The sequence below is a fragment of the Eptatretus burgeri genome, chromosome 11, assembly GCF_056783735.1.
Source record: "Eptatretus burgeri isolate ZD-2024b chromosome 11, Ebu_testis_v1, whole genome shotgun sequence".
Lineage (NCBI taxonomy): Eukaryota > Metazoa > Chordata > Myxini > Myxiniformes > Myxinidae > Eptatretus > Eptatretus burgeri.
The window spans coordinates 97,443,610-97,470,109 of record NC_140971.1 but is presented as its reverse complement, the minus strand read 5'-3'; the positions used below and the strand labels follow the sequence as shown (position 1 = coordinate 97,470,109).

General features: G+C 40.8%; 1 protein-coding gene across 1 annotated transcript in view; it reads right to left on the bottom strand.

Annotated features, from left to right (window-relative positions):
• Window positions 1–26,500, bottom strand: part of LOC147017724 (solute carrier family 12 member 2-like) — a 172,758-nt gene that overhangs the window by 26,907 nt on the left and 119,351 nt on the right. Inside the window, exons 19-26 of the mRNA XM_085847580.1 lie at window positions 23,930–24,036; window positions 18,693–18,775; window positions 14,334–14,450; window positions 13,386–13,493; window positions 8,142–8,253; window positions 7,892–7,978; window positions 3,161–3,359; window positions 543–610 (exon numbers count right to left, since the gene is read on the bottom strand). Coding sequence (XP_085703706.1) covers window positions 543–610; window positions 3,161–3,359; window positions 7,892–7,978; window positions 8,142–8,253; window positions 13,386–13,493; window positions 14,334–14,450; window positions 18,693–18,775; window positions 23,930–24,036 — 881 coding nt within the window. The remainder of the gene's footprint in view (window positions 1–542; window positions 611–3,160; window positions 3,360–7,891; window positions 7,979–8,141; window positions 8,254–13,385; window positions 13,494–14,333; window positions 14,451–18,692; window positions 18,776–23,929; window positions 24,037–26,500) is intronic.

Genomic DNA, 26,500 nt, shown 5'->3' with positions numbered 1-26,500 from the left:
CGCCCGATAATTAATCGAACCGTCGAGGCCGACGAATAACACCGCTCGGTTATCCCGATAGTACGGAACGGGTCGCTTAAAGTGGCCTGTGTCCGAAGTCGACCTGCGGCGAGGTGCGATCGCCCGGTCTACCCTCCGTGTGGGTACTTAGGTCGGTCGAATTTGGCGAGCAACCCTATCCCACGCGGGGGCCGATTGGCACGATCGCGGTGAGACCGAAAGGTCCACCCGTGACTAGTTCCCGGCGTTAGTCCGAGAGGGTCACGACTGGATTGTCCGTCCGGTGGGCGACGTGCCGCGATTCGAGTTACGTGGCCGTCCGCACGCCGGCGGGCGCGAATCCGCAACAATATCATTAGATAGACTTCCTGAATGCCAAGATTGGGACGGTGCTAACATATTATATAATTTCATTAAACACAAACATGACGTGTGATAACAGATGGATAACAGAGTAACTTCTTTCTCCACTTCCACACCTCCCCCCTCAACTCCTACCACCTACCGAAACCTCCTCCTCTTTTCCCTTCCCATAAACTTACATGACGATGAGTGAAGCATCACGAGAGTGTTGGTGGAGGAGCTCGTTGAGTCGTATTTGACGATACGTCTAGGAAAGAGAAGATCGTCCACACATCAGATATTTAGCACACAGGTAACAGGTTAATTATTTAATTCGTTGCTTTGTTTTTTTCTTTTCAAAAAGCAAACATCAGTACATCCAGTTTCTGGGTTTTGTACTTTACACAAGGACTCTCTCAACAGACTAGTGTGCATCCATACCCTATGATTATTTAATTTTATTCACTCGTCCATCACGACCTCAATTCAACAATTTACCACTGATGGTGGATTTCAGTCCAATACTTGTTTGAGTCCCTTGAGTAAAAACCTCCCTTGCACTATCAGGTGATTTTTAGCAGCGAGCCATAAAACACACCAACATATAAAACACACCGCAAAATGCCCAATGACACGTACAAAGGGCGCTCAAAACATTCTACAAACCAGACAGTAGGCACATTATTTGACGACGCGGCGACTTTTATACACTTCAATATATGAGGTAGATTCCAATATGAGGTTTCCTAATTTATTTCAAATAGCATGTCATGACACATGCTGCCTTCACTTATCAACACAGACCCTGAGGAGTGCTATTCATTGTTGGCACTTGTCCATCCATGATGTGAACGCTGGAGTGAAGCTTTCTTCAGGGGTTGTGTGGAACTCACTGATAATCACCGATTTTGATGCGTTGGCAACTCTGATGTGGATGACCATTTGTGACCATGAAGGCTGTCTTCATTTTTTGGGGGAAAATAACTAAAAGTCACTGAGTGCAAGGTCTGATGAATAAGGTGAATGTGAGATCAGTTGAACGCGCTGCTCTTTGAAGAATCCTTGGACGTGCGCAGTCTGATGTGATGGGAACATGATCATGGTGAAAGTGAAACCCTACCTGCATGTTCCACACCTGTATGATTCATGACTGACAGAAACTGTTTTTCCCAACACCTCATGGTAACTGTAAGCAGTAACAGTTGCCCTTTTGGAACACAATGGGTGATGACACCATGAGCATCCCAAAGGATGACCACCATCATCTTTCACCTGATGTCTGCACATGCAATTTATTTGGTGCTGGTGGTGCAGGTGATACAATCAATAAGTGAGTTCAAGTACACAGTGTTCACTAACCTGACTTAGGCTTTCAATTTCCTCTTCAATGCAGCAACAGCAGCACTTGTTTCTTCCCCTCAGGCCCAGTTGAAAATGAAAGTATATGATACTTCAAAGCAATTGATGGTCGTTCCCTGTCATGGCTAGGTTAGAATGATTGTATAATACATTACAAATGCTGATTTTCGAACCTATATGCCATACGTACATGTACATTATTGCTCATATCTCAGAAACTATTGGAGTGCCCATCACAAAACTTATGTGGAAGCTTCTTGACATCATAAGGTACCTCTGGGATGAATTTGAGGAAATTTGAAGGATACATTTTTTGGGGGATTCACGATTGAAGTTTATATTTTGTGATAACTTTTTTGTTGTAAGATAACTTTTTTGTTTTGTTTGTAGGAAAATGTTGCCCAGACAAATTCATAGGGCATGAAAATACCTTTAAAATTACACCAAAACCAGCTCTCTGGGTGTTATACTTTTAGAGATATGGCCATTTGAATTCGCGACGTCGTGCTAATTAGTCGAAAGTTCGTTAGTCTGTATCTCACTAATTAAGAGGCTGTTAGCAAAAATATTTGAGTTCTTGCCGTTTTTCATGGGTCCCAATTGGTTCCCAAAGTTTTACAAAAATCTGAGATATGACGGCAGATTCTTTGATGATTTGACATGGAATGACCCCATAACCTCATCACAATCAAGCCATAACCTCATCACCAAGCCCTAACCTCATCACAATCAAGCCCTAACCTCATCACCAAGCCCTAACCTCATCACAATCAAGCCCTAACCTCATCACAATCAAGCCCTATCCTCATCACCATCAAGCCCTAACCTCATCACAATCAAGCCCTAACCTCATCACAATCAAGCCATAACCTCATCACCAAACCATAACCTCATCACCATCAAGCCACACCCTCATCACCATCAAGCCCTAACCTCATCACCATCAAGCCATACCTCATCACCATCAAGCCCTAACCTCATCACCATCAAGCCATACATCACCATCAAGCCCTAACCTCATCACCATCAAGCCATAACCTCATCACCATCAAGCCATAACCTCATCACCATCAAGCCATAACCTCATCACCATCAAGCCATAACCTCATCACCATCAAGCCATAACCTCATCACCATCAAGGCATACCTCATCACCATCAAGGCATACCTCATCACCATGATATTGCAGGTGTAAATGTAACATCGAATATGTATTATATCATTACACCCCTCCCTCGAGTCTTAACAAAATGTCAAAACAGGGGTTATCTACCCAAACTTGTAATCATGCGACTTTCATTTGGTCAAGGTCATTACGAGCCAGATATTTGGCAAGACAAGTTTCAGGATTCAGATTTATATCCGATCCTATCCTGACTTGTTTTGCTAACCTTGGAAGAAAATACACAAGATCCCTTTCATGTGGAGAAGGTCAAACAACCTCCACCGCCTCATTCACCTTATCGTGGTAGGTTTCCAGACTATCTTCAGATATTAGTTCAAGATCTTCTCCGTTTTCAAACTCCTTGTTTGCCTTTCTCTCTTCTTCTTTATTAGGTACAGTTCCCCCATCCCTGTTGCTGCATCTCAGATTCCCTTCATTTTCATCCTCCTCTGGCTCTTGAAATGGCTTGATCAGCTCCTCAAAAGCATGGACGCTGCAAAATATTTCATGGTCAGGTCGAACATATCATTTCTCATCAAAATCAAATATTAATACCATTCAACACATGTGTCGACGTTATTTATCCCATAATGCCTATTTGTAGAATGTCAGCCTTTGGGAAGTGCTGGTGGAGGTTATTGTGGCACTATAGTGACATTTCTTTGGTCACATAAACCCAGTGGTGGCCAGCACCTCATCCTTCTTCTTTAATGGCCACAATTATTCCCACATTCTTGTGAGGTTGGCCTGGTGAAGCTTTTGGCCCAAGTATTTCACGAACCGGCTGGCCAGGCTCGATCGATGCTCGACTAAGTAGTTAGGGCAGGAATTTGTAATTTGTTTATGGTGCCAGTGATAGCTCACCTACTCTTCATGAAGGACATTGTGGGATGTTTATCGTCCACCAACTAATGCCCAGCGGACAGGCCACCCAATTTAGCGTCCATCCAAGGGACGGCACACGCATTGATGAATCGCCCTGCCTGTAAAACACCGAGATGACAGTTTTATGGCCGGGCCGCTATTTGAACCCAGGCTCGATGGCATGAAGGTGAGCGTGCATACCTCTCGGCCAGTGATTCTCAACCAGGGGTAAATTTACCCCCTGGGGGTAAAAATTTACATGGCAGGAGGTAAATATATCATACCAGAAAATTAAGTATTAATTCTGTAATACACGATACCTGGTCATCCTGTTTGAGAAAAAATATGGCTGGCATGGGCATAGATCCTGGGGGGATAGGGATCCCCCCCCTTTCATGTGGGATGGCGAGGATGAACTACCTTTCATACCCCCCCAAAATTCCTTTGTTTTTGATAATAAAATCATATATATTCATTCAAAATTTATGAATCATAAAAACAAAACTGTTCATATATTCATGTACTTTGCTTGCAACACGACAATGATGATGTACTTCTTTATTCATACATCATACTCATCTCCAACTCAATGTCACCATTTTTATAATGATGATGCTGATAGCAACGCTTTCGTTTTTGTTATTTGATACATCATGTTGTGACGATTTTTTTCGCAACTTCAGACAAAATCAATAACACTGTTATCGTTGTGATGCGAGACGGACAACACATAATACATTATGACGTACAGACGCTCACATTCTCTACAAATTATTCAATACACTCAAAAATCGATTTTAGATTTCAGCGAATGGACAAATGTTACATTATAATTAATTCATGATTATTTATTTTCAGATTTTGCCATGTCTAAAAAAAACGTACATACCTGGATTCAGATGTACAATATGGCTTTGACTTCATTATTGAAGATTGCGCGGATAAGCCTCAGTGTCTGCTGTGTTCAAAAGTTCTTGGAAATGGCTCATTGAAACCTTCAATACTAAAACAGCACCTGCAAGCTCCACATCCCGCCCATGCATCTGATGACCGCGCTACCTTTTAGGCAACGAGAGCTAGGTTTAGGGTTGCAAGAACACTGCCCGAACATGGCTTCGTACCTAACAAGAAACCAATGCTTGCAGCTTCCTATCACGTAGCACAGCGAATAGCAAAGGCAAAGAAACCTCACATCACCGAGAAGTTGATTAAACCTTGTGCCTTAGACATGGTTGAACATGTATGTGGGAAAGAAGCAAAACAGAAGATTCAAGACATTCCCCTTTCTAATGAAACAATTCATCGACGCATTAGTTAAATGTCTCAAGATATTTGTCAACAAGTTATTGAACAGATAAAATCGAGCCCAGCAAAATTTCTTTGCAACTTGCTGAATCCTGTGATGTTGCTAATTTTTCACAACTGCTCGTTTTTGTCCGGTACAAATGTGGAAAAGAACTGAAGGATGAATTTCTCTTCTGTGAGACTCTCCAACAAACCACAAAGGCTGCTGACATAATGCAGAAAATAGAAGACTTCCTTGAAAGGAACAATCTCACATGGGACAGAGTTGGTTCAATTTGTACTGATGGAGCCCCAGCCATGATGGGAGTTAGATCAAGCTTTACTGCACTTGTAAAACAAAAGGCACTCCATGTGATAACAACGCATTGTGTTCTTCACAGATATGCATTAGCTGCGAAAATCCTTCCTGAAAGTCTGAAAATGGTTTTGCAGAAAGTTATTGAGGCTGTTAATTTCATTCGTGCCCGAGCACCGAATCACCGCTTGTTCAAAGCTTTTTTTGTGATGAGATGGGCTCTGAGCATTAAATTCTTTTGCTTCATATTGAGGTGAGGTGGCTCTCACGTGGACTTATTCTCAACCGAGTGTTTGGGCTCCGTACTGAGGAGGAGATTTTACTTCGTGACCGGGATTCAAAGCTGTGGGAAAAGTTTTCTGATTCAAAGTTCATCGCCTCTTTCGGGTACCTCTCAGATATATTTACCCATCTTAACCAAGTCAACAAACAACTCCAGGGAAAATCAGTAACCATCGTTGAAGCAGCTGAAAAGATGAAAGCATTGCAGACAAAGCTGGATTTATGGGCACGAAGAGTTCATCAAAAAAAAATTGCAAATTTTCCAAACTTGGATGAAGCCATTGGAGAAGCACCTGGTGCGTTACCTGAAATAAATGAAGACATCACAGCACATTTGAACATCTTTAAGCATCACTTCACTGGCTACTTTCCAGAAGACATGATACCTACAGAAAGATGGATATTAAGACCTTTTACCACGGATCTCTCAGAAATGAGAGATGACAACCCAGCAAAAGAGGAGCTGATTGATCTTCAGTCCTCTGCTAGTCTTAAGGAAGAATTTGACAGTTGTTGATTTCTGGATGAAACTCACAGATTCATTCCCTCTTCTTACTCAGCGAGCCTTCAAAGTGCTTGTTTCCTTTGTCACCACATATCTATGGGAATCAGGTTTCTCTACTTTAGTAGCAATGAAGACAAAGGCAAGTAACCGCCTGAAAGCCAATGACGACATGAGGGGAGCGTTGTCATCAACAGCTCCTCGAATAAATAAACTGGTTGACTCAATGAATCAGCAGAGTTCCCACTAATCCTGCTTCTGGTATTTTTGTTTGATCTTGTTTGATATAAGTGGACTGGATGTTTGTTTTTTATTCATCAAGTTTGAAAAATACATCAAGCCGAGGGGGTAAATGACAGAGGGAGGGTTGAGAATCACTGCTCTCGGCCATCCTGCAAGCCCCCAGCACCTCTCTAGGATGTTTCTGAGCACTCATGAAAATGTAATTCCCACATTAAGGCACAGCCCACTCCACCACCAAGGTTTGGGTTACTACCATAGATAAACTATGAAAAGATAAAACAAAATCCCTCTCGATTCAAGGATGTTCAGCCCAGGTATCACGCTTAGGGTGATCATGAAAATAACGGTCTGGCCTTTTCACTCTCGTGATGAATAAAGGTTTATCCTGCAGGATTGGGATGTTAGCTCCCCACGTGATCAACGAGCGCTTTTCATTCCTTCAGATCTCCTGTCTCTTAAATTACAACTTCTCCATCCTTCTCCTCTCTCTGTCTTTCCCTTTTATCTATCCTATTTTTTTATAGTTTCTTGTCTTTATTTTTCATTATTATTTCTATTACATTTTTTAATTTCCTTGTTTGTTTATCTATCTAATGTCTTTCATTTCTTCTTTGTTTCCCTTTTCTCCTTGTTCCACTTTCCTTGACTTTTAACCCCTGAATCCTGACTCTCCTGTTAAAACGATTCGATCTCACCCCGATGTGCTCCTTGACCCCCACTCTGATGCACACACTTCTGACTCACTCTCACCCTCACCTCTCTCCCGTCTCTCTTATTTGCTCCAACAAAGGATTCATGCTCAAAACGTCAGCTTCTTGCTCCCCACGACGGTTAGCATACCTCGATCAACATTCTGTAAATTTCACCCATTGGTCTACCTCTCTGCAGACAACACTAGCCTTCACAAGCAAGACGACTTCTTCATTTGACTGCAAGTACAAAAACTCCCTGATTAAGAAATGTGACAGATTTCATAAACGAGATGCATTCTGCAGACTTGTTTAAATGGCTGGCTCGTTACCCCCACGCACACGAAGTGAAAAGTGGGGTTAACAAGTTGGTTCACTTCCATCTGTGTCCACAAACGTCAGTTGATGATCGAAGAACAACAACTCGGTTTAAATCGAATGTTATATTTTGAACGTGGATCGGAAAACGAACCTGTCGTTTATCAGTACTTTGGCTCCGAATTTGTCCCGATCGCACATGCGAAGAGAGTGGTGAGACCGTTTTTTTATTCTGCCTGTCTGGCCGTCAAACAAAATTGAAAATCATTGCAAACAGGAAACCGAACTGTTTTTAAGAACATCATAAAGGACACATACAGCGGGTACGAATAACTAATGTAACGTGTTAATAAGGTGGTGTACAAGACGCTGTGTCAACGGTGCTAAACTTCCAGATTTGTTTTAATACGACCTTCATTTACGGGTAAGGTGTTCTATGAATTCTCTAGCTACAACAGAGAACATGTCCACCCACCTCTGTGAGGTGTTGGAAACATGCCATCAGTACTCAAGAGATGTATGGGTACCTGCACTGAGATGGTCGGCTGTTGATATCCCCAAGAACCTCAATGTCAGAGAAGTCGATGCGAAACTTGCTGAGCAGGGTCGCCATCCTTAATCACCAGCCAAAAGTAAATGAAAACATTTCAAACGTTAAGTCAGCTGAGGTGCACACAAAATACCCTCGACGAGTCGAGCAAAAGAATATCGAGTAGGTGCGGGCGAGACTGGCCGATTAATTGGACACGATTGGCGTTGGTTGCAAGGAGACCTTACATGCGTCTGTCATGGTCAATGCGAGAAATCTTCCCTCCAATAAAAATCCGGATACGGCAATTACGCCACTTCTTCTTGGTAGTGAGGAGATGTGGGATGAGCAGCGTGAGACCTGCGTACAAAATGATTACACTGCATTTAACTGATACATAATAATCAATCAAATTTATCTTAACTGACCATCAACGTGCTCACGCAGGTACATCACATGATTGAGATCTTTTGTACTCCTTGAATAACCCAGCCAGGTTGTTATAATTGATCATCGCTATCAGATCAAACTATAAGCCGTCCTATTGATGTGAAAGAAGATCGAATCACGTCCTCGTGCCACCAAGTCCGATTGTTAATATCGTGAAATTCATTCTTGCATGAAATATTCTTCTATAAATGACTTTTTTTTTTAATCGCAATGAGACTTTCTGAGAACTATGTGACAGAGGATTTATTTTTCTCTTTTTTTGTAGACACAATCGAGGCTCATGGAAGAGCGGGATGACAAGCGGTTAAAAAGGTAACATAATGGCAGTGGGGCCACGGATGGACACAACAAGCAAGGGAATGAACGAACAAGAGAAGAGGAATGGAGGAAACACAGTAACCTGTATAAACCAAGTCTGTTTAGGTTGGGGGCAGAAAAGATCCGAGGTTGGGAAGGGAGATCGATGACACGAGATGGTCGTGCCAGACCTGCTTGAAGCCCAAGAGTGGGGTGTGCGATTGAACAGCCTCAGGAAGGTAGCTCCACAAACGGGAACAAAAAATTAAAAAAAAGAGTTGAGGTGTGCATAAAACATTGATCTTTGGAGATCTTTTGGACTGGATTTGAATGTAGTTGTTACCTCTGTTTGTTTGTTTATTGTATACAGTTGTGAGGCTCGTAGAGGAGCTCGAACACAGAATGAATCAGGATGTAACAGAGCAAAAAGAAGAGTAGAAAGAGAGGGCGATGGGATACATACTTCGAGTAGGGTTGAAGGAGAAATAGAGGGAGATGTGGAGAAATTATGGATGTGGGGAAGAATGAGGAGTTGGGGAGGAAACGGTGAGGGGGGAAGTGGGGGTGAACAAGATGGATACCGACACAAACTCTCAATCACACAAGAGGAAGGAAAAATTGAAAGCTGAGAAAGAGATGGGCTTGGGGAAGAGTAATGGGGGTAGAAAGGATCGTGGTTGTGGATGGGGGGGTTGACCTGAGATGGTGGTGAACAGCTGTTTTGAAGCCCTGGAGGGAAGAATGATATTGAAGAGACTGAACAAGTTGGTTCACAGGAAGGAAAAACGAGGAATGAATGAGTGGAGGTGAACATGAGCTGCGAGTCAGGATTTTGGGAGTTTCACCAGAAGGTTATTGACAAACCATGTGCCCTGCAGAGAGAAAGGGCAGAGTGTGTAAGACCAGAACGGAGGAGGTAGAAGACAGACCACCGACCTGTCTGTGATGTGAAAGTGAGAGCCAGTAGGCCCATAGAATCAGCTTCATTGCAGGGTATTCCATTGGGGGGAGAGAGCAGCACTCCACCAAGCTGCAGATGAAGGCCTTGTAGGTGGATAAACGTTCAGGCATGCCAAGTAACAAGGATGCCGGAAGTGGGTGGAGGCAAAATGGGGGTTTTTCTCCACCCCAAAGGAGGGGGAGAGAGAGAGAAAAAAGAAAGACTTTGGGAGAAAAAATGGGGATTGGGAGTTGGGAGAGAAGAGGAAAAGAGAGTGATTGAAAAGGAAATAAATATACAAAATTCTTAAAGTAGGTAAAGCAGAGATGGAAGATGCCAAAACCTGCAATTGAAAGACTTTGTGCGACAGAGGATGCCCAGTTGGCGGCTGGCTTTGAGGGCAACTTTGAAATGTGGTTTGTCCAAGGAAGATCATGGCTGATAGTGAGATCTCTGAGTTCGAGTGACTGAATTTCCTCAAGAGGATTGTTAAGGAAGAAGATGGGGGGGGGGGGGATGTAGATGGCCTTTTCGCAGAGAGATAGTGAGTATGAAATTTGGTAAGAAATCCGACTAGCTTTGAGGTCTTTGCTATACCTACAGGCTGCGTTGCCCAAAACAACTCCAACCTCCACCGCCGAAATTTCCCCAAAACTACTCCATTCTCCAACAACCATGTTGTCCTCCTACCTTGCATGAACCTCTGAGATTTTGAGCCCCATTATAATGCACTATGAAGGCACAAGGTGCATCTAACTCAATGTCATATTACAAGACTCCGTCCAGAGACAACATTTTGAGGAGCACTGGTACTACTCTCTCCCAAACCTGCTCAGAGTGCGTTTCGACACGTGTGATGAATCTGGTGCTCGTATGTACAAGATTGGTAATCTGAGTCTGCAGAAGCCTTTCAACTCTTGACATTTTGTGGCTGTACTCAAAAGGGGTGTCGACATACTCGAGGCACTCACCTCGATCTGTGACACAGTTGTTTACTATGTACAACATCTGTGAGGAGTGCTAGTTTACTATTTCAGCTTGATCACTGAGTTTACCCATGTATCCATGCCAAGATTGAGGAGTGCCAACACCAACAAACAAAACCTCTCTTCATCAACTTACATTTTTGGAGTTCCAAAGACAGACATGCTTTGTCTGAAATAACAACATACCGTACTTTCAGATCACTCTATCTCACTTAGCAGAACAATTTGAACCTTTTTTTGGCCAAATTCTCAAGGAATCTTCGTGTCTAATATCTTTATTTTAATGTATTTAAGATTTAATAATTTGTTTCGAGAATACAAGGAATTTAATCACAGGAGGAAGGAGGCCATTTGACCCATCAAGCTTGCACAATCATGCCAATATCTTATTACTCCCCATCCACACGACTTCCAGATACCGATCCAACTCAATTGAAAAACAAGAAAAAGAGCCCTCAGAGATTGCAGATGCTCACCAGGACTTGTTTTGTGTGGTGTATCTTGCGTGGTGTTTGTGTACTGGTGTATTAAATCATTAATAATCGACATAACTAGAATTGCCACTTTATAACTGCTGACAGTGATGACCGGGTACCAAGACGTCCCGCTTTGATTGGACACCTGACTCTGACCCTGACCCATGATGTTCATTATTATTCAATTGAATTTAGTATAAATTCAATTCAAATTCAAATGAAAGACCAAATAGGTACAGTGCTGCATTAGAGTAATCAGAAGGAACCCAAACAAGCAAAGACAAAGTCATCCAGAGGAAGAGCATATGATTCACATTTCAGCAGCTACTACTCTACCCTCAAATCCATCCAGGCACAGCCAAGTGAACCTTATTCAGAACATATATACAGTATTATACATACATTATACACATAAAAAAGAACCCAGATTTTAAAAAAAATAAATAATTCCAGCTGCCAGACCATGTGTCTGATCAAGTTGAAATTTAAAGCATGTATTCCCCATCACTACGAAATCATAAATGTAAAGTTTCACTTCGATTGATTCAGTGGTTCCAGAGAAAACACAATTTAATATTTTTCTTCAATCCAATATGGCTGCAAAACCATGTGACCTATGAATTATTCCTCAACAAACTTGAACACCCATGGATTGGTGAACACTTGTGTGAAGTTTCCCCTCGATCTATCCAGCCGTTCTGGAGAAGAAAATTTTGTTTTAGGGGTTTTAGGGGAAATCCAATATGGCTGCCAAACCATGTGACCGATGACATAATATGTGTGATCCTTTTGTTCCTCATGGATAGGTGGTCATACATGTAAAGTTTCACCTCAGTCTGTTCAGCCACTTCAGAGAAGAAGATTTTTTGAAGGTTTTTCTCTTTTTTAAACCACTATGGCTGCTGAATCGCGTGACCGATGACGTCAACAAATTTTTCCTGTGGACCATTTTATCCCTGGATGACCCTCAATCATTTTCATACAGATAAGATGTAGCGTTCCACATATGCAATTATGACGTCAAAGCGAAGGCACCTATGATGTCATAAAAAAATAAGGACAAATGTGTCCACGAGCAGCGTCCTAAAGGTTTTGTCGGCGAAAAAAAAAAAACAACAACTTCCGATATTTTGTCACGTGCCTTGATTAAGCCAATAGCGAAACGTGTCATAATGTATTTACGTATTTAAGATATATCGTGTATTTACGAAATAAATAATGTATTTACGAAATTACAATATGATAAATGGAATAATCTTTAAAGAGTAACGTGAACTTTTCGAAACTTAAAAGCAAATGTCCGAATATATTCAAAAGTTCATGATAGACGCTCTCAAAAGGCACCGTCTATGTGAGGATGTGTACATGTGCTCAGTATTTAAGGAGATCCGGATCTTGTATATACAAGAGCCGAGTCCTAGAGATTAAGGTTTTGTCTTCACAAGAAGAAGAACAAGAACAACGCAGAGCTCTCTATGAGCAGCGTTCGCTACGCGAGACGCTGCTAAAAATCACACATATTCCCAATGAGGAGTACTTGTCACGTGCCAAGTTTCAATTTTTTTCCTTGGTGCGGTTTCAGAGATACAGAGGTCCAAAGTTTTTCCGTTTTTCCAACATGGCTACCACACCATGTGACCTATGATGTCATAATTACCATTAAAACATTCTACATGAGTAGTCGCTCCTCTGGTGAAAATTTTGTCTCAATCCGACAAGCGCTTGCGGAGAAAACCACTAAAGTTCTGTGCAGGCAAACAAACAAACGTACAGACAAACAAATGGACCCAAATAAATATCCACTGACTCTGCCATCCACTTAACTACCCTTGCAGGGAGACCATTCCATGTATTCACCACTCTCTGAGTTAAAGATCCTTGCCTTACTACAACCCTAATTCTCTTGATCACACAAATAATGTGAAAAAAAGTTCTCCAGAACCGCTTCACAGATCGATGCGAAACTTCATACATATGGTCGACTATCCATGCGGAACGTAGTTTGAATTTTTTTCACATTCATCTTCTTTGACGCAATTTAACCTAAATGTGCACAAAAATAGTCGTTAAATATCCTAATAATCAATCGTAATCAATAAAGCTACGGACAATGGCAATGTATGTGACAGAATAGGGTGCAATGATGATACGGGTATATGGGACATAATAATAGCGTCTTCGGTTAACGATGTTCAGAATAACTATTTTGTTCAGTTCAGTATTTTGTTTGGAATGAGTGCACGAGGTGAGATTATGCACTCTATTGAGTGCTGTTCTAGTTTCACGTAAATTAATTACTTTCATTTCCTCAAACTACAACCCTTACTCCTCCACTTGCCATACCACCATCATCGAATAGCCACCAGACGTCGATAGTTCCTGCAGATTGTGCTCGGCCAAACCTGTGGCTGGATTCCAACTGTATCTTTTCCTTGTCCGTCAACTCTTCTCCTGAGGAAGAACAGAGAAATGCAGAAACATTGAAATAACAACCAATTCATTCCAATCAAATGTATTTAGCAAATTAATATCTCAAGAAGATTCGATTATAAAATCATTCTGTTGGCTGCATTTGTTTTGTCTCCTTGCATGTGCTTGATCATGGGTTGCAGCTTAGCTCCTGGTGTTGTTCCCTACTCTACATCCCTCATCCTCTGCTGTGGTAGCTATAGGCAAGCAGGAAACTAAATGTTACCAGGGTAACAGCCAAAAGATCTACTCTTTTTTTTCAACATCTGTCTTAGCTTCAAAGTGGAGCTTGTACAAAACCATGTGCAGGACACACAGTAGACAATGGACAACACATATAGTACGTGGGATTTGAACATCATGCGTGAACATCAGGTTTCTCATTGTACTCGTGTCGTCATTGTTGTCAGTGTTGCAATGTTGGCACGATTTTGATTATTCTGATTGCTTCCCTCTACCTTAAGCAGCACTAATGAAAACATTGTGATTGTTAACTCACTACTGTTCAGTTTTCTACATCCCAAGCTTTAGGCCCAAATGAAATTCTCCACTTTGACATCCCCCTTTACCTATCAGAGGCTCCTCTTTCCAATAAGTGTGGCAGCACATCATCATCATCATCATGTCGTTTATTTTATTTTCAAATATGCTGGAAAATATAATATACTCCATTGTGGGGAAGTATCGTTAAAGTTAAAATTTATATTTGTTGTGTGCAATAATTAAAACCGTGTGAATATATCTGGGTATAGTTATCCGAATAATGAAATAATAAAACCAAAGGTGTTATCATGTTGCTTGCTTTGTACAAAGGCTCCTTACCTTTGCTCTTGTCTGCACCCAGTTTCTCTTCTACATCTTCAATTCTCTCAGACTCCTCACCCTTGTCCTCTTCATCATCACCTCCTTGCCACCAAGCACACTGTTCGTTCGCTTTATCTGAAGGACAAGTACACTATTGTAATGAAATGACGTTTGGGGAAAGGGCTGGAGGTTAGTTTGAAGACAGGTGTTTAAGATCTTCTTTTTATATAAAGAACAGCACATCATTGCAGGTGGCGTGATTTGTTGGGGGCACAGCAATATCCCCTGTAGGTTATACAGTATCAGGAATATCGTAATTTGTTCATGGTGCCAGCGACAGCGCACATACTCTTTGTGAAAGACACCTTGGGATCTTGAACATCCATCCGAGGGACAACACACACATCGAAGAATCACCCTGGCCCGTCAAACACTGGGATGACAGTTTATATCTGGGTTGGGATTCAAACCCAGGCTAGACAGCTCAGAGATGAGTGTGCATACCTGTAGGCTATCCTGCCAGCCATAACCTCATGGTACTAAATTAAACAAATTCGAATTGCAAGCATACCCCGTGGGAGTTCATTCTTACAACTCTCAGTGAGCGATAGCACGGACGACAGATAGTTTTGAAGTTTGGTAAGATTTTCATCGCATCAGAAAAAGAAACCAGAACACCTCACAAGAGCTAGTTTCATATAATCATTTGTGACTTAATTTTGCGTTGGGCATCACCCAGCGCATTTAATTTTTTTTTATAACAATTTTAAGAAAATGAGCCGAAAGGGCCGTTTCTTGGCCCAAAGGGCCGGAATCGCACTGTGGGCTCAGTTAATGCCTGGGGAATGGTCTCGAGAATATACCTGTCAAGTTTGGTTCGGTTCCATTCACTAATAACCGAGAAATAGTAATTTTAAGAAAATGGGCCAAAATGGGCCGTTCCTCGGCACGAAGGGCCGCAATTGCACTTTGGGTCTGTTAATGCCTGCATATACGTGTCTAGTATATGCCTGTCAATTTTCATCGAATTCTGTTCACGAATAATGGATAAATAGACGTTCAAATGAACTGAACACAAGAAAAGAGACCGCGAGCGGCACTTGGACCCCATGGGGTGGAAGACCCCACGGGGTAAAAATTAAAAACTATTTCTTAAAATACATCGTTTTGTCAAAAAACAGTGGTTAGAGACTAACTGATTTGAATTTTACTTGAAGGGGTATTCTGAACTGTGAGATCAAGTGGGTGTGAGTGTCAAGCTCTTGTTTATCATGGTAAAATGTGTGTACTGTATTTCACTTATCATTCATTTTGGGGGACAAATGGTTTGTGTCATGTAAAAACTTGATGCAATCTGGCGATGACATTATGGCCGACATTTTTGCAGGGCTCCGGTATCTCAACATTTGCCACAACACCAATGAATAAGACTGTATAGATGTTTGTGTGATGTACATCTTGGCATCAATACATGGCAAGACCTCAGACTAAGCCTCAGAGCAGTGAAGGGAAATCACATTTTAACAACCACTTTGACGTTTGTTACGTTAGATCTCTGCAAATCAAGAAAAATCCCTTTAAAAAATGTATATTCCAATTGAATAAGAGTGAAAGTATAAAGGGTCTAAAGGTCGAAGAGGTACGTTACAATAGTACGTAATTAATAGATATACTTACATGGGTCGACCAAAGCTTCAAAGTCCATCAAAGAGTTTTTCACTTTTATATAGCAACAAGGAAATTAGATGCAGGAGGAGGCAGTTCGGCCCATCATGCCTGTGCCAGACCAATTCCAGATAAAACTAGAAGGGCACTCGATCGAGCGCATACCTCCGCCACCTAATGCCTGATCCACGAGAACATATTAAGCCCAATACATGTTTGAAATATCATGCTATACAGTACGATATCATTTTTGAAACATTGCACGTTTTGTATCCCACTGATGGGCTGGATCTGAACCAAAATCCAATCCACTTGTTCTTGTCACCTATTCATCTCATCCACCTTGTTTTGTCACGACTCGTCCACAACTTTTTGAGATATAGTGATATATTTAGTTTTTGGCCCTATCTATCAATTTTAGAAATTAGGCCTGTGTTTATCTTTTGACCTTAAAATTAATTGGTAGTTGAAATCAGTGACCTGACATGAAAATGCTTTTCAAATTTCAGGTCAATCGGATAAAAATTGAGGATTTTAGAAAATTTGGCCCTTTGGCCTATTTTGACCTTTTGGCCTATGTTGACCTCAAAATTAATAGGTGGTTGAGTTCAGTGACCTGATATGCAAATAGTCTTCAAATTTCAAGTTAATTGGATTAAAATTGAGGATTTTAGAAATTTGGCCTATGTTGACCTTTTCGCATATGGTGACCACAAAAATAATAGGTGGTTGAATTCAGTGACCTGGTATGTAAACCCTTTTCAAATTTCAGCTCAATCGGTGATAATTGAGGATTTAGAAAATTTGGCCCAAATTGGCCTTTTAGCCTATTTTGACCTTTTGACCTATGTTTATCTCAAAATGAATAGGTGTTTGAGTTCAGTGACCTGATATGCAAATAGTCTTCAAATTTCAAGTTAATTGGATTAAAATTGAGGATTTTAGAAATTTGGCCTATGTTGACCTTTTCGCATATGGTGACCACAAAAATAATAGGTGGTTGAATTCAGTGACCTGGTATGTAAACCCTTTTCAAATTTCAGCTCAATCAGTGATAATTGAGGATTTAGAAAATTTGGCCCAAATTGGCCTTTTAGCCTATTTTGACCTTTTGACCTATGTTTATCTCAAAATTAATAGGTGTTTGAGTTCAGTGACCTGATATGCAAATAGTCTTCAAATTTCAAGTTAATTGGATTAAAATTGAGGATTTTAGAAATTTGGCCTATGTTGACCTTTTCGCATATGGTGACCACAAAAATAATAGGTGGTTGAATTCAGTGACCTGGTATGTAAACCCTTTTCAAATTTCAGCTCAATCGGATGATAATTGAGGATTTAGAAAATTTGGCCCAAATTGGCCTTTTAGCCTATTTTGACCTTTTGACCTATGTTTATCTCAAAATTAATAGGTGTTTGAATTCAGTGACCTTGTGTGCAAATAGTCTTCAAATATCAAGTTTATTGGATTAAAATTGAGGATTTTAGAAATTTGGCTGATGTTGACCTTTTGGTCTATGTCGACCTCAAAATTAATAGGTGGTTGAATTCAGCGACCTGACATGCAAATGGTCTTCAAATTTCAGGTCAATCGGATGAAACTTGACAATTTTCGAAACAATTTAAAATTTTGGCATATTTTGGGTTGACCTTATGGCCTATGTTAACCTTTTGACCTAAGGTAACCTCAAAAGTAATAGGTGGTTGAATTCAGTCATCTGATTTGCAAACTCTGTTCAAATTTCAAGTCAATCGGATGAAATTTAAGGATTTTAGAAAATTCAGCTCAAATTGGCCTATTGGCCAATGTGGACCTTTTTAGTCAACCAAATTTTATGAAACTCCAATGCACGACCGTCGCAGGGACGGTGACATTAATCTCTGAAAATTTCATAACGATTGGTTGGGCGGTTTGGGCTGGAGGCGAGTGGACAGACAGCCAGACAGAAAGGGGTGAAAACATAACCTCCTTCACCTTCGGTGGCAGAGGGAACAACATGATTTTCGAGCATGAACACAAGTCGCCATTTTGTCTGAATCTCAACATTCCACCACCCAGAGAGCACAAATGGCAAATTTGATTGGTCGAGATGGCGTCATACTGAATGTTTTTGGAAGTGGAAACAAGGTGATTTTTGTTCCATTGGATAATTCAATTGAAATTAAATTAAGGTTTTAAAGGCTGTAGAAAAAAAAAACACACACACAAAAAAACAAACTATTGATTCAGAGGTTTACCACCATTGATGCACAGTCTTTGACACCACCTTATTTAACACATTAAATTAGTTATTTGTGCCTGTTGTTTGTATCATTCATGACATCCCTAAAAAACCAGTAAGTGTCCTGTTTGGAATGATTTTTAATTTTGTTTCACTAACAGACAGGTAGACAGACTAAACAAAAATATTTTTTAAACCTTACTCTGTGCGCTTGTGCAATCGGGACAGGATTCTGTACAACTTCTCAAATTCAGAGCCAAAGTACTGCTAAACTAGAGTTTTGTTTTCCTATTTGTTCTACAATGTTAAAATATTAACAATCAATTGAAAATAAGTTGTTCCTTGATCATAGACTGATGTCTGTACACAGAGACAGACAGACAGACAGAAAGACAGACACACAGAGTGAACCAATAGCTTAACCACATTTCACGCTATGCGCACAAGGTGGAGGAGATGGCATGTATAATTAATTACATGATGTTCATACCAAGTTTGTGCAAGACAGATGAGATGTCGAAGCCTTCCCTCAGGCGGAATATAATGACTCCGCAGTGCATGTCAAATGCATCACTAAAAAGACATAGGTTTCCATTATCAACATGGTCATCATCAGTATTCACATTTACTCAATAATCATATATGTCAATGCCATGACATCATAAATACAGTATTATGTTAGTATTATGAAATTATGTAGACACTCAATAGCCATGTCTAAGATTATTGATAACGAGTGCCACCACAATAGTAATATAATAACGTTAGCCAATGACAAACTCCTCAGTTTTAACTAAGCAGACTATAATTGTCTTCGATATAATATGGAATGTCTCTCCTCAAAAATGAAAACTTTTAATCATTACAGTCAGTAATTCATCTGTTACTCTCACTTCCAAACCACAAGCAAATGCCTCGTCACATCACGCTGTACTGGATGGATAATTCCTGGACCATCACTCCACCACTGGACCATAAAATAACTGCGAAAAATAACAACAAAACACCGCAAGAACAGAACAGGACCCGCAAATAAAACCCAAGCACCACCATGGAAGCAGAGACTTGAGAGACAGAGACAGAAAGGATACAGGACACGTTCAGCAATTCCAAAGAGGAAATCAAAGCCAAAAACTAAAAAGGAGAATCCCAAAAATAAAAAAAACAAATGTGTAATTGAAGACAAAGACCTCGAGTTAATGGTTGCTGAAAACAAACTGATTGGAAGGGCACTAAGTGGAGCGCATACCTCTGCCACATAATGCTTGATCCACGAGAACCTATCGGGCCCAATACATTTTTGAAATATGCTATACAGTACTATATCGTTTTTGGCCCCATCTCTCAATGGTGAAGAATCACTTTAAAAGTTAAATAATTCTCATATCCAGATCCAGATTCGGATCTTCACCAAAATCGAATCAATTCGTCATGGGCACACACCCAATGTGTCCACCAAGTTTTGTTCGAATCTGTACACAACTATTTGAAATATCGTGCTATATATTAGTTTAGCCGTATCTCTCAATGGTGAAGAATCACTGAAAAAAATTCAGATCCGGATTCGGATCTTCACCAAAATTTAATCAACTCTTTCTTGTCACACACCCAACGTGACCACAACACAGCCCCAACGATTGCAAAAAAGACAAAATAAAAACAAGTAGAGGTATATTCCAAGTACACCGCCCCCATGCCAAATAAGTAAATAACAAATCCTCCAGCGCTGGCATCACCGGGCACCTTCAGTGCCCGGTGATGCTGCCTTACAGCACATGGAGACAGAATTCGGAGAGCGGTGTACAATATTTGATTGATTAACAGCATAATTAAAATAAATAAATAATAATCGTAAAATAATTCATTTCTTCCTCAATTGGCTGATAGCATACCAAAAGCAGCACCGTTTCATCCTAATCTGTAACTTTTTGAAAATCAATTCATCAAAAAATGAATAATTAATTGATTAATCAATAAATCAACCAAATAATTTGTTCACTTTTGTGTCCAAATATCAGCTTCCGAGCTCAAAAGGTGCCCGATATATTGCCCAGATGAGAAAGAAAATAAATAATTAATAAATCGATAATAATTAAGTAATTAATACAAAAATTAAAAATACCATTTTTGCCAAAGCACATCTTCACTTTTGTCCCCAAATTTTAGCTTCGTAGCTTAAAGGATGGCTGAGATGTTGCCCGGCCAAACAAGAAAAAAAAACAAACGGAGTAAAAACTGAGTATTCCCTTCCTTCAGTGCCAGGTGATGACGTCATGCATCGCCTATATATGGAATTGGGAAGAAGCGGTGTACAAAAGAGTTGTAAAGTTTGGGGATAGTCAAAGAAGGATCACTGGAATGGCTAAGAAGAGGTCAGCTCAATTGGGACGGAGAACGAATCAAAATAAATGGCCACGACACAAATGGCTTTAAGGAAATGGCAGGACTGAGTCAATTGGACAGGTATAGGTTCGGCAATGTAGAAACAGAAAGTACGAGCCACTCCTATCCCCCCCCCCAAAAAAAACTCATGTCAGAACAGCTGTACACACAAAGGCACAACAAGGTATGTAGAGTAATCCACTGGCACTTCTTCTTCTTCTTCTTCTTCTTCTTCTTCTTCTTCTTCTTCTTTCGGCTGCTCCCGTGAGGGGTCGCCACAGCGGATCATCCGTATGATCCGCATAGTGATTTGACACATGTTTTACGCCGGATGCCCTTCCTGATGCAACCCTGGTCGCCTCTTACAACACAGGGATATGGTACACCTATTTTTTTAACCCGGGGTATACACCGGCCCAGTATACTGGTACTCATTTCGCCGACCTCGGAAGGATGACAGGCTGAGTCAACCCCGTAATCTACTGGCACATCTGCAGAAATTTCAAGATCCCAGTTCCACAAAACTCATGGAAACATGAACCAAAAGTGATAATTGAGAACAAGGAAGTAACTCACATTCAATCTGATGATTCCATCCAGCATGAACAAAGAAAACAAAGCACTGCGACCGAACATAGTACTCAGATACAAAAAGGAAAATAAGGCATTGTTAATTGAGGTTTCAGTACCCAGCGATTTTGGTCTAAATAACATGGAGATCAAGAAAATGACCAAATATCAACATCTCAAGAATGAAATGAAAAGATTCTGGAAACTGAAGAGTGCCAAAATTGTAGCAATGATAATTGGAGCAATGGGAATGATAAAGAAGAACCTCACAAAGATCCTACAAACCATCCCTGGAAACATTACCACAAACAAACTACAGTTGGAGGCTGTCCGGGTTTCTTTTGGGGGGGGGGTTTAAAAACAATGTCGAGGCTCGTATGAGAGCTAACACACATAACGTACAACAAGGGGAGCAGGAGACAAGAGGGGCGAGAGAGGGAAGGAAAAAACAGTGGGGAACAGAGACATGAGGAGATCTGTGGAAGGGACAGGGATGGGGCCGAGGTACACAGAGAAAACAACATGGACATTACAGGGACTTTCAGATCCTTACATGACAGGGACTTTCTGGTCCTAAACCTGAAACAAGATGGACACTTTCAGGATTTGGTGATGATCATGAAAAGAGCCCTTGGAACAAAACTTTGAGAACAAGAAAACTTCACAACTTGGTCCATGAATCGTGACCCCTTACTGAAACGGAGGTGGATACCTTGGAGGGCTCCGTTCCACCTTCTGAAACCCGCACATGGAGATACCAATCAACGACACACACACACACACACACACACACACACACACACACACACACACACACACACACACACATACACACACACACACACACGTTGAAAATTTGATTACAGGTCAAATAATAAATAAATAAAAACTATGGCTTGGACAGACACACTGAAGTTCAAATCTTACAAACAATTTCAAGTATTTGTGCATTTGGACGTTATTCTTTCATGTCCTAACCATAGAACCTTGAGGCCCCAAATTTTGTATGTACGTACTTCACAATCTGGGCAAGGTTTTAAGCGACCACACGCTAGCCTTGACGTTCATGTTTGAGGCCACCGAAGGCTGCGAAAGGTGTAGAGACATTGGTAATTATCATGATCCTTCAAGGTGTTTCTCTGTTTGACTTGTATGCACTCTTTCACCACTGAACCAAATTCGCTTAAACTGCAGTTTCTGCTCAGGGGTGAAGGGCTAGAAAAGGTAGTGAGACAAGTGATACAAGTGGGAGTGGATGAACTCTTTGAGGGGAATGTGAGAAGGGGTAAAAGGGAATGTGAGAAGGGGCAGAGGGGAATGGGAGAAGGGGGTGATGAATAAATAGATTAAAGGAAGTCTGTTTGCAGATGTTAGTTGCAATGGGGCATGCAGTATACAGTAGATATATATTACGATTTTAAACACAAATTTGTCATAATCTTGAAGATATATATCCATATTATTGAATTTATTATAGTTATTATTGGCTGACACTTTGTCGTAACAGAATAAATGAAGGGTGAATGCATTTGAGAGAAATAAAATTTACGTGAGCAGTCAGACTATGCTCTGGAACGCATTACAACACTGTTGGGAAAAGATCGATTCAAACATAATCCATAAACTCATTTAAATCAATCACAGATGGATTTGAGGCAGCTCTCAAGGTGAAATGAGATCACATGGATAACTGACTTCTCGAAGCATCCGCTGTTATATTAAAAATATATTATATAATATATATATATATATATATATATATATATATATATATTAAAAACCACCCCTATACACTATTTGGAGTCATGCTGATCTGATGCAGCAAGTCTACATTTAATCATCCCAGAACTGTAGGAGGAGTGACGTGACAAACAAACACACACTGATCCATAAATTATCGTAAGGATACGTAAAGACAAATTTTACTTTTCCTCTGATATAAAGTGTTATGATAGCCTTAAGAGTTCATGGGAATCCTTTGAAAGTCCTTTTGGTTTCATATTACAATTATTTATTTTGGTGTCACATCTCAATAAATGAATCTGCGACTGGATTTGTATTTTTGCAGTATACATTTATATATACTGAAATATGAGGCAAGGCACAAGCTAGTTGTGGCTCCATTCAGGCTGGTATTGCATCGGGATGGTGCGGTACAGGGTGGTTGGTGGTGATGAGTCGAGGTATACTGCATCTGCCAACATCCGATCCCAACTCAAATTCAAACTCGGAAACTTCAACACAAAACTACCACTCCAACTCCAAATCCAACTCTAACATGATAACTGAACTGCAAAACCAGAACTAGAACTGCAAAGCAGAACGGTCACGCTCAGGCATGGTTATGACCCTCATAAACTTTGGCCCCGCCCTTTCGGGAAGTGCGACCCGCTCATTGGTCATCCGCTTCTGTGGACGTGATCTGGGCCATCCTGTCCTATGGAGTGGTCCCAACAACAAAAAAAGTCTTACGCCTCCCTTTCCATTGTTCAGCAGCCAATCTCACTGCCATGGCCTGTGGTCCACTGGACAAACAGTCCCTGCTGACTCCTCCGAATGTGCAATGCGCTTTCCAGTTGTGCCTTTGTGCCCAAGTGCTCATCCGGCATTGCTCAAAAGCAGGAGGTTTTACACAACACACTCACTCCACACTATATAAAGTCAACTATGGACTCCTCTCGACCCCCCCCCCCCCCAAATAATTCGCAATACCTAAACTTATCTATTGTCAAACAGAGAAGAACAATGAAAAATACATGTTAATGAATACTTCACTGTATGGTGCTGATGTAGTCCTCAAGTTCTTGTGAAGAGACTTGCTGCCATTTCTGTTTGAAACCAAGAACCAAGGTGTTTGGTCTCATTTTACCAAGTCCCACAGCCTGGACACACACAATTAAGGTAAATGTGATTACTATTCAATCATTCATTTGTCATGAGAGTCTATCCCTATTATACAATTTCCATAGTTTATTAGGCCCCATTGGACTTAGTCTGAAACGTGGACTGATGGATATGGTCTCAAATTTTGTGTCCGTGCGTGCGTCTGCAACCATATCTCGCACATGCATGGACCGATTTTATTCGTACTTGGCAAAAAGACAACACGTAATGGTATACGTAAGCACATCATTTTGTTTCGTGATGCGATCAAAGATGGCCAACTGGCAGCCAAAAAAAACAAACCAGTATCGAACATGTCCCCAACCATTTCTCGGACATGCATTTACCAATGTTGTTCAAGCTTGGCTCACAGGTAATGAACGATGGATTATACATGCACGTCATTTTTTTTTCGAGATAAAATCCAAGATGGCTGACTGGTAGCCATTTTCATTGAAAACAACCGATGTTGAACATGTCCCCAACCATTTCTCAGATATGCATGGTCCAAACTTGTTCAAACTTGGCACAAGCACAGTACATGTTTGCATATGTACTTACACCTAGCTTTATTTTGCCAGATGATCAAAGATAGCCAACTGGTAGACTGGTGGCCATTTTCGTTAGAAATAAATATGGGTTAGCCCATTAACTCCATACAGCAAAATTACTAAAACAATGGGGGCTCTGACATTTTATGTCTTTTTCCTCGTTTTTATTATTGTTTACTTTTCAATAACTGGAAAGTAAATTTCTCTCCCCATGATTAACTTCATTTGGAAATCTTCAATCTCCCATAGTTCATTTTATTCGTGACAGCAAATATCACCCGCCACTTCACTGACCGGTATACTAAGGAGTGGGGAAGAGAAAAAGAAGGGGGGTGGCGGAGCGAGGAAGGAGGGGGAGTGAGGAGGGATGGGGGAAGGGAAGGCAGTGTGAGGGGAGGGGAAGGAAGTGTGAGGAAAGCCATCATTCATTATCTGTGTGTCAAATTTGAACAACATCGGTAAATAAATGTTCGAGAAATGGTTGAGGACGTGCTCAACATAAGGTTTTTTTCACTACTGAAATGGCCGCCAGTCGCCCATCCTTGATCTCAATCACGAACCAAACTGAGGTGCATATGTAAACCATCATGCGTTGTCTTTGCTCCAAGCACGAATAAATCGGTCCATACATATCCGAGATATGGTTGTGGACGCACGCGCACATGCACTCAAGGACATGATAATCGAGACCAAATCCATAAGCCCCCATTTCGGACGAAGTCCAACGGGGGCTAATTACCAATTACTTTAAAAACAGTCATGAGGACAAAGGAAAATGTGATCGCTCGTACACTGCTGAGATTAAAAGTTAAAACCTCCACCACCCATCATCATTATCATCGTAAGATATGGGATGAAACTACGCCACCACGGCGCCCATAACTAAGCATGCAGGCATGCACACAAACCCATGAAGAGTCCCTTTACAGATCAAAATCTACCCATATTTACCACGTCCGTGTGTGCCGTCTACATACCTCGACCTTGTAACAACTGTTGACCGGCTGGCTTGGCGACCGATAGCAAGCTGATTGGTAATGTCACAAACCCGCAAAAAACTAAACATCGGCGATTTCTTAATATTTTCAGATTTCACTCCACATTGACACTTATGTTCAGACGATGTCCAATCCTCAAAGCCGAAATCATATTTCAATAATATACTTTAATCTGTCCATGAGAGGTCATCGTGGAAAATCACGTCGTATAATGCATGAAATCGCTCTGAGCTACTAAGTTTAAAACTATAGCACTTCCAAAAGTGATGTATCCAAGGATTCGTAGGTATTTAGATGAGGTTTCCGATGATGAGTGAGGAAAGTGAAAAAAAACAAAAAACATTTTGAGTGCTTTATCGTTAATAAACCTTTGCGGCCTGTTCCAACTCAACGCGTTGTTGAGCAGGCCGAATAAAATGGCGCCTTAAGACCCCATCGAGGGAGAGTGAAGTGGCCGAGGATGCTCCTGATAAAGGATATAATTAAATAAGGCCGTTAATTATCTTCAAAAGGGGTGTTTTAATTAACCCAAACACCCAATTTTCACTCCTGCACTTCCTTGGAGTTCCCTAAGTATACAGGCAAAGCTTCAACCTGTTAGGTTTCATAGTTTTGAAGTTGTGGAGGACACACACACGGTATGTTTTCTCACCTTCGAGCTGTTTTACGAACACCTTTCAATGAATTAACTTTTGTAATAACATGAATGATTTCAGCGGCAATATTAAAGTTTAGAATGAAGATTTTTAACATGTCCTTTCACTTTAAATAGGAGAGGAGCTGTTTAATGTTGATTATTTTCATGTTTGGAAAAATTAAAAAGTATCTCCAACCCTCATTTTCAAAGATTGTAAAATAAATTATTTATCCAAAACGATGGTATTTCCCTTTTAATTTTCTTTATTACAGAAACC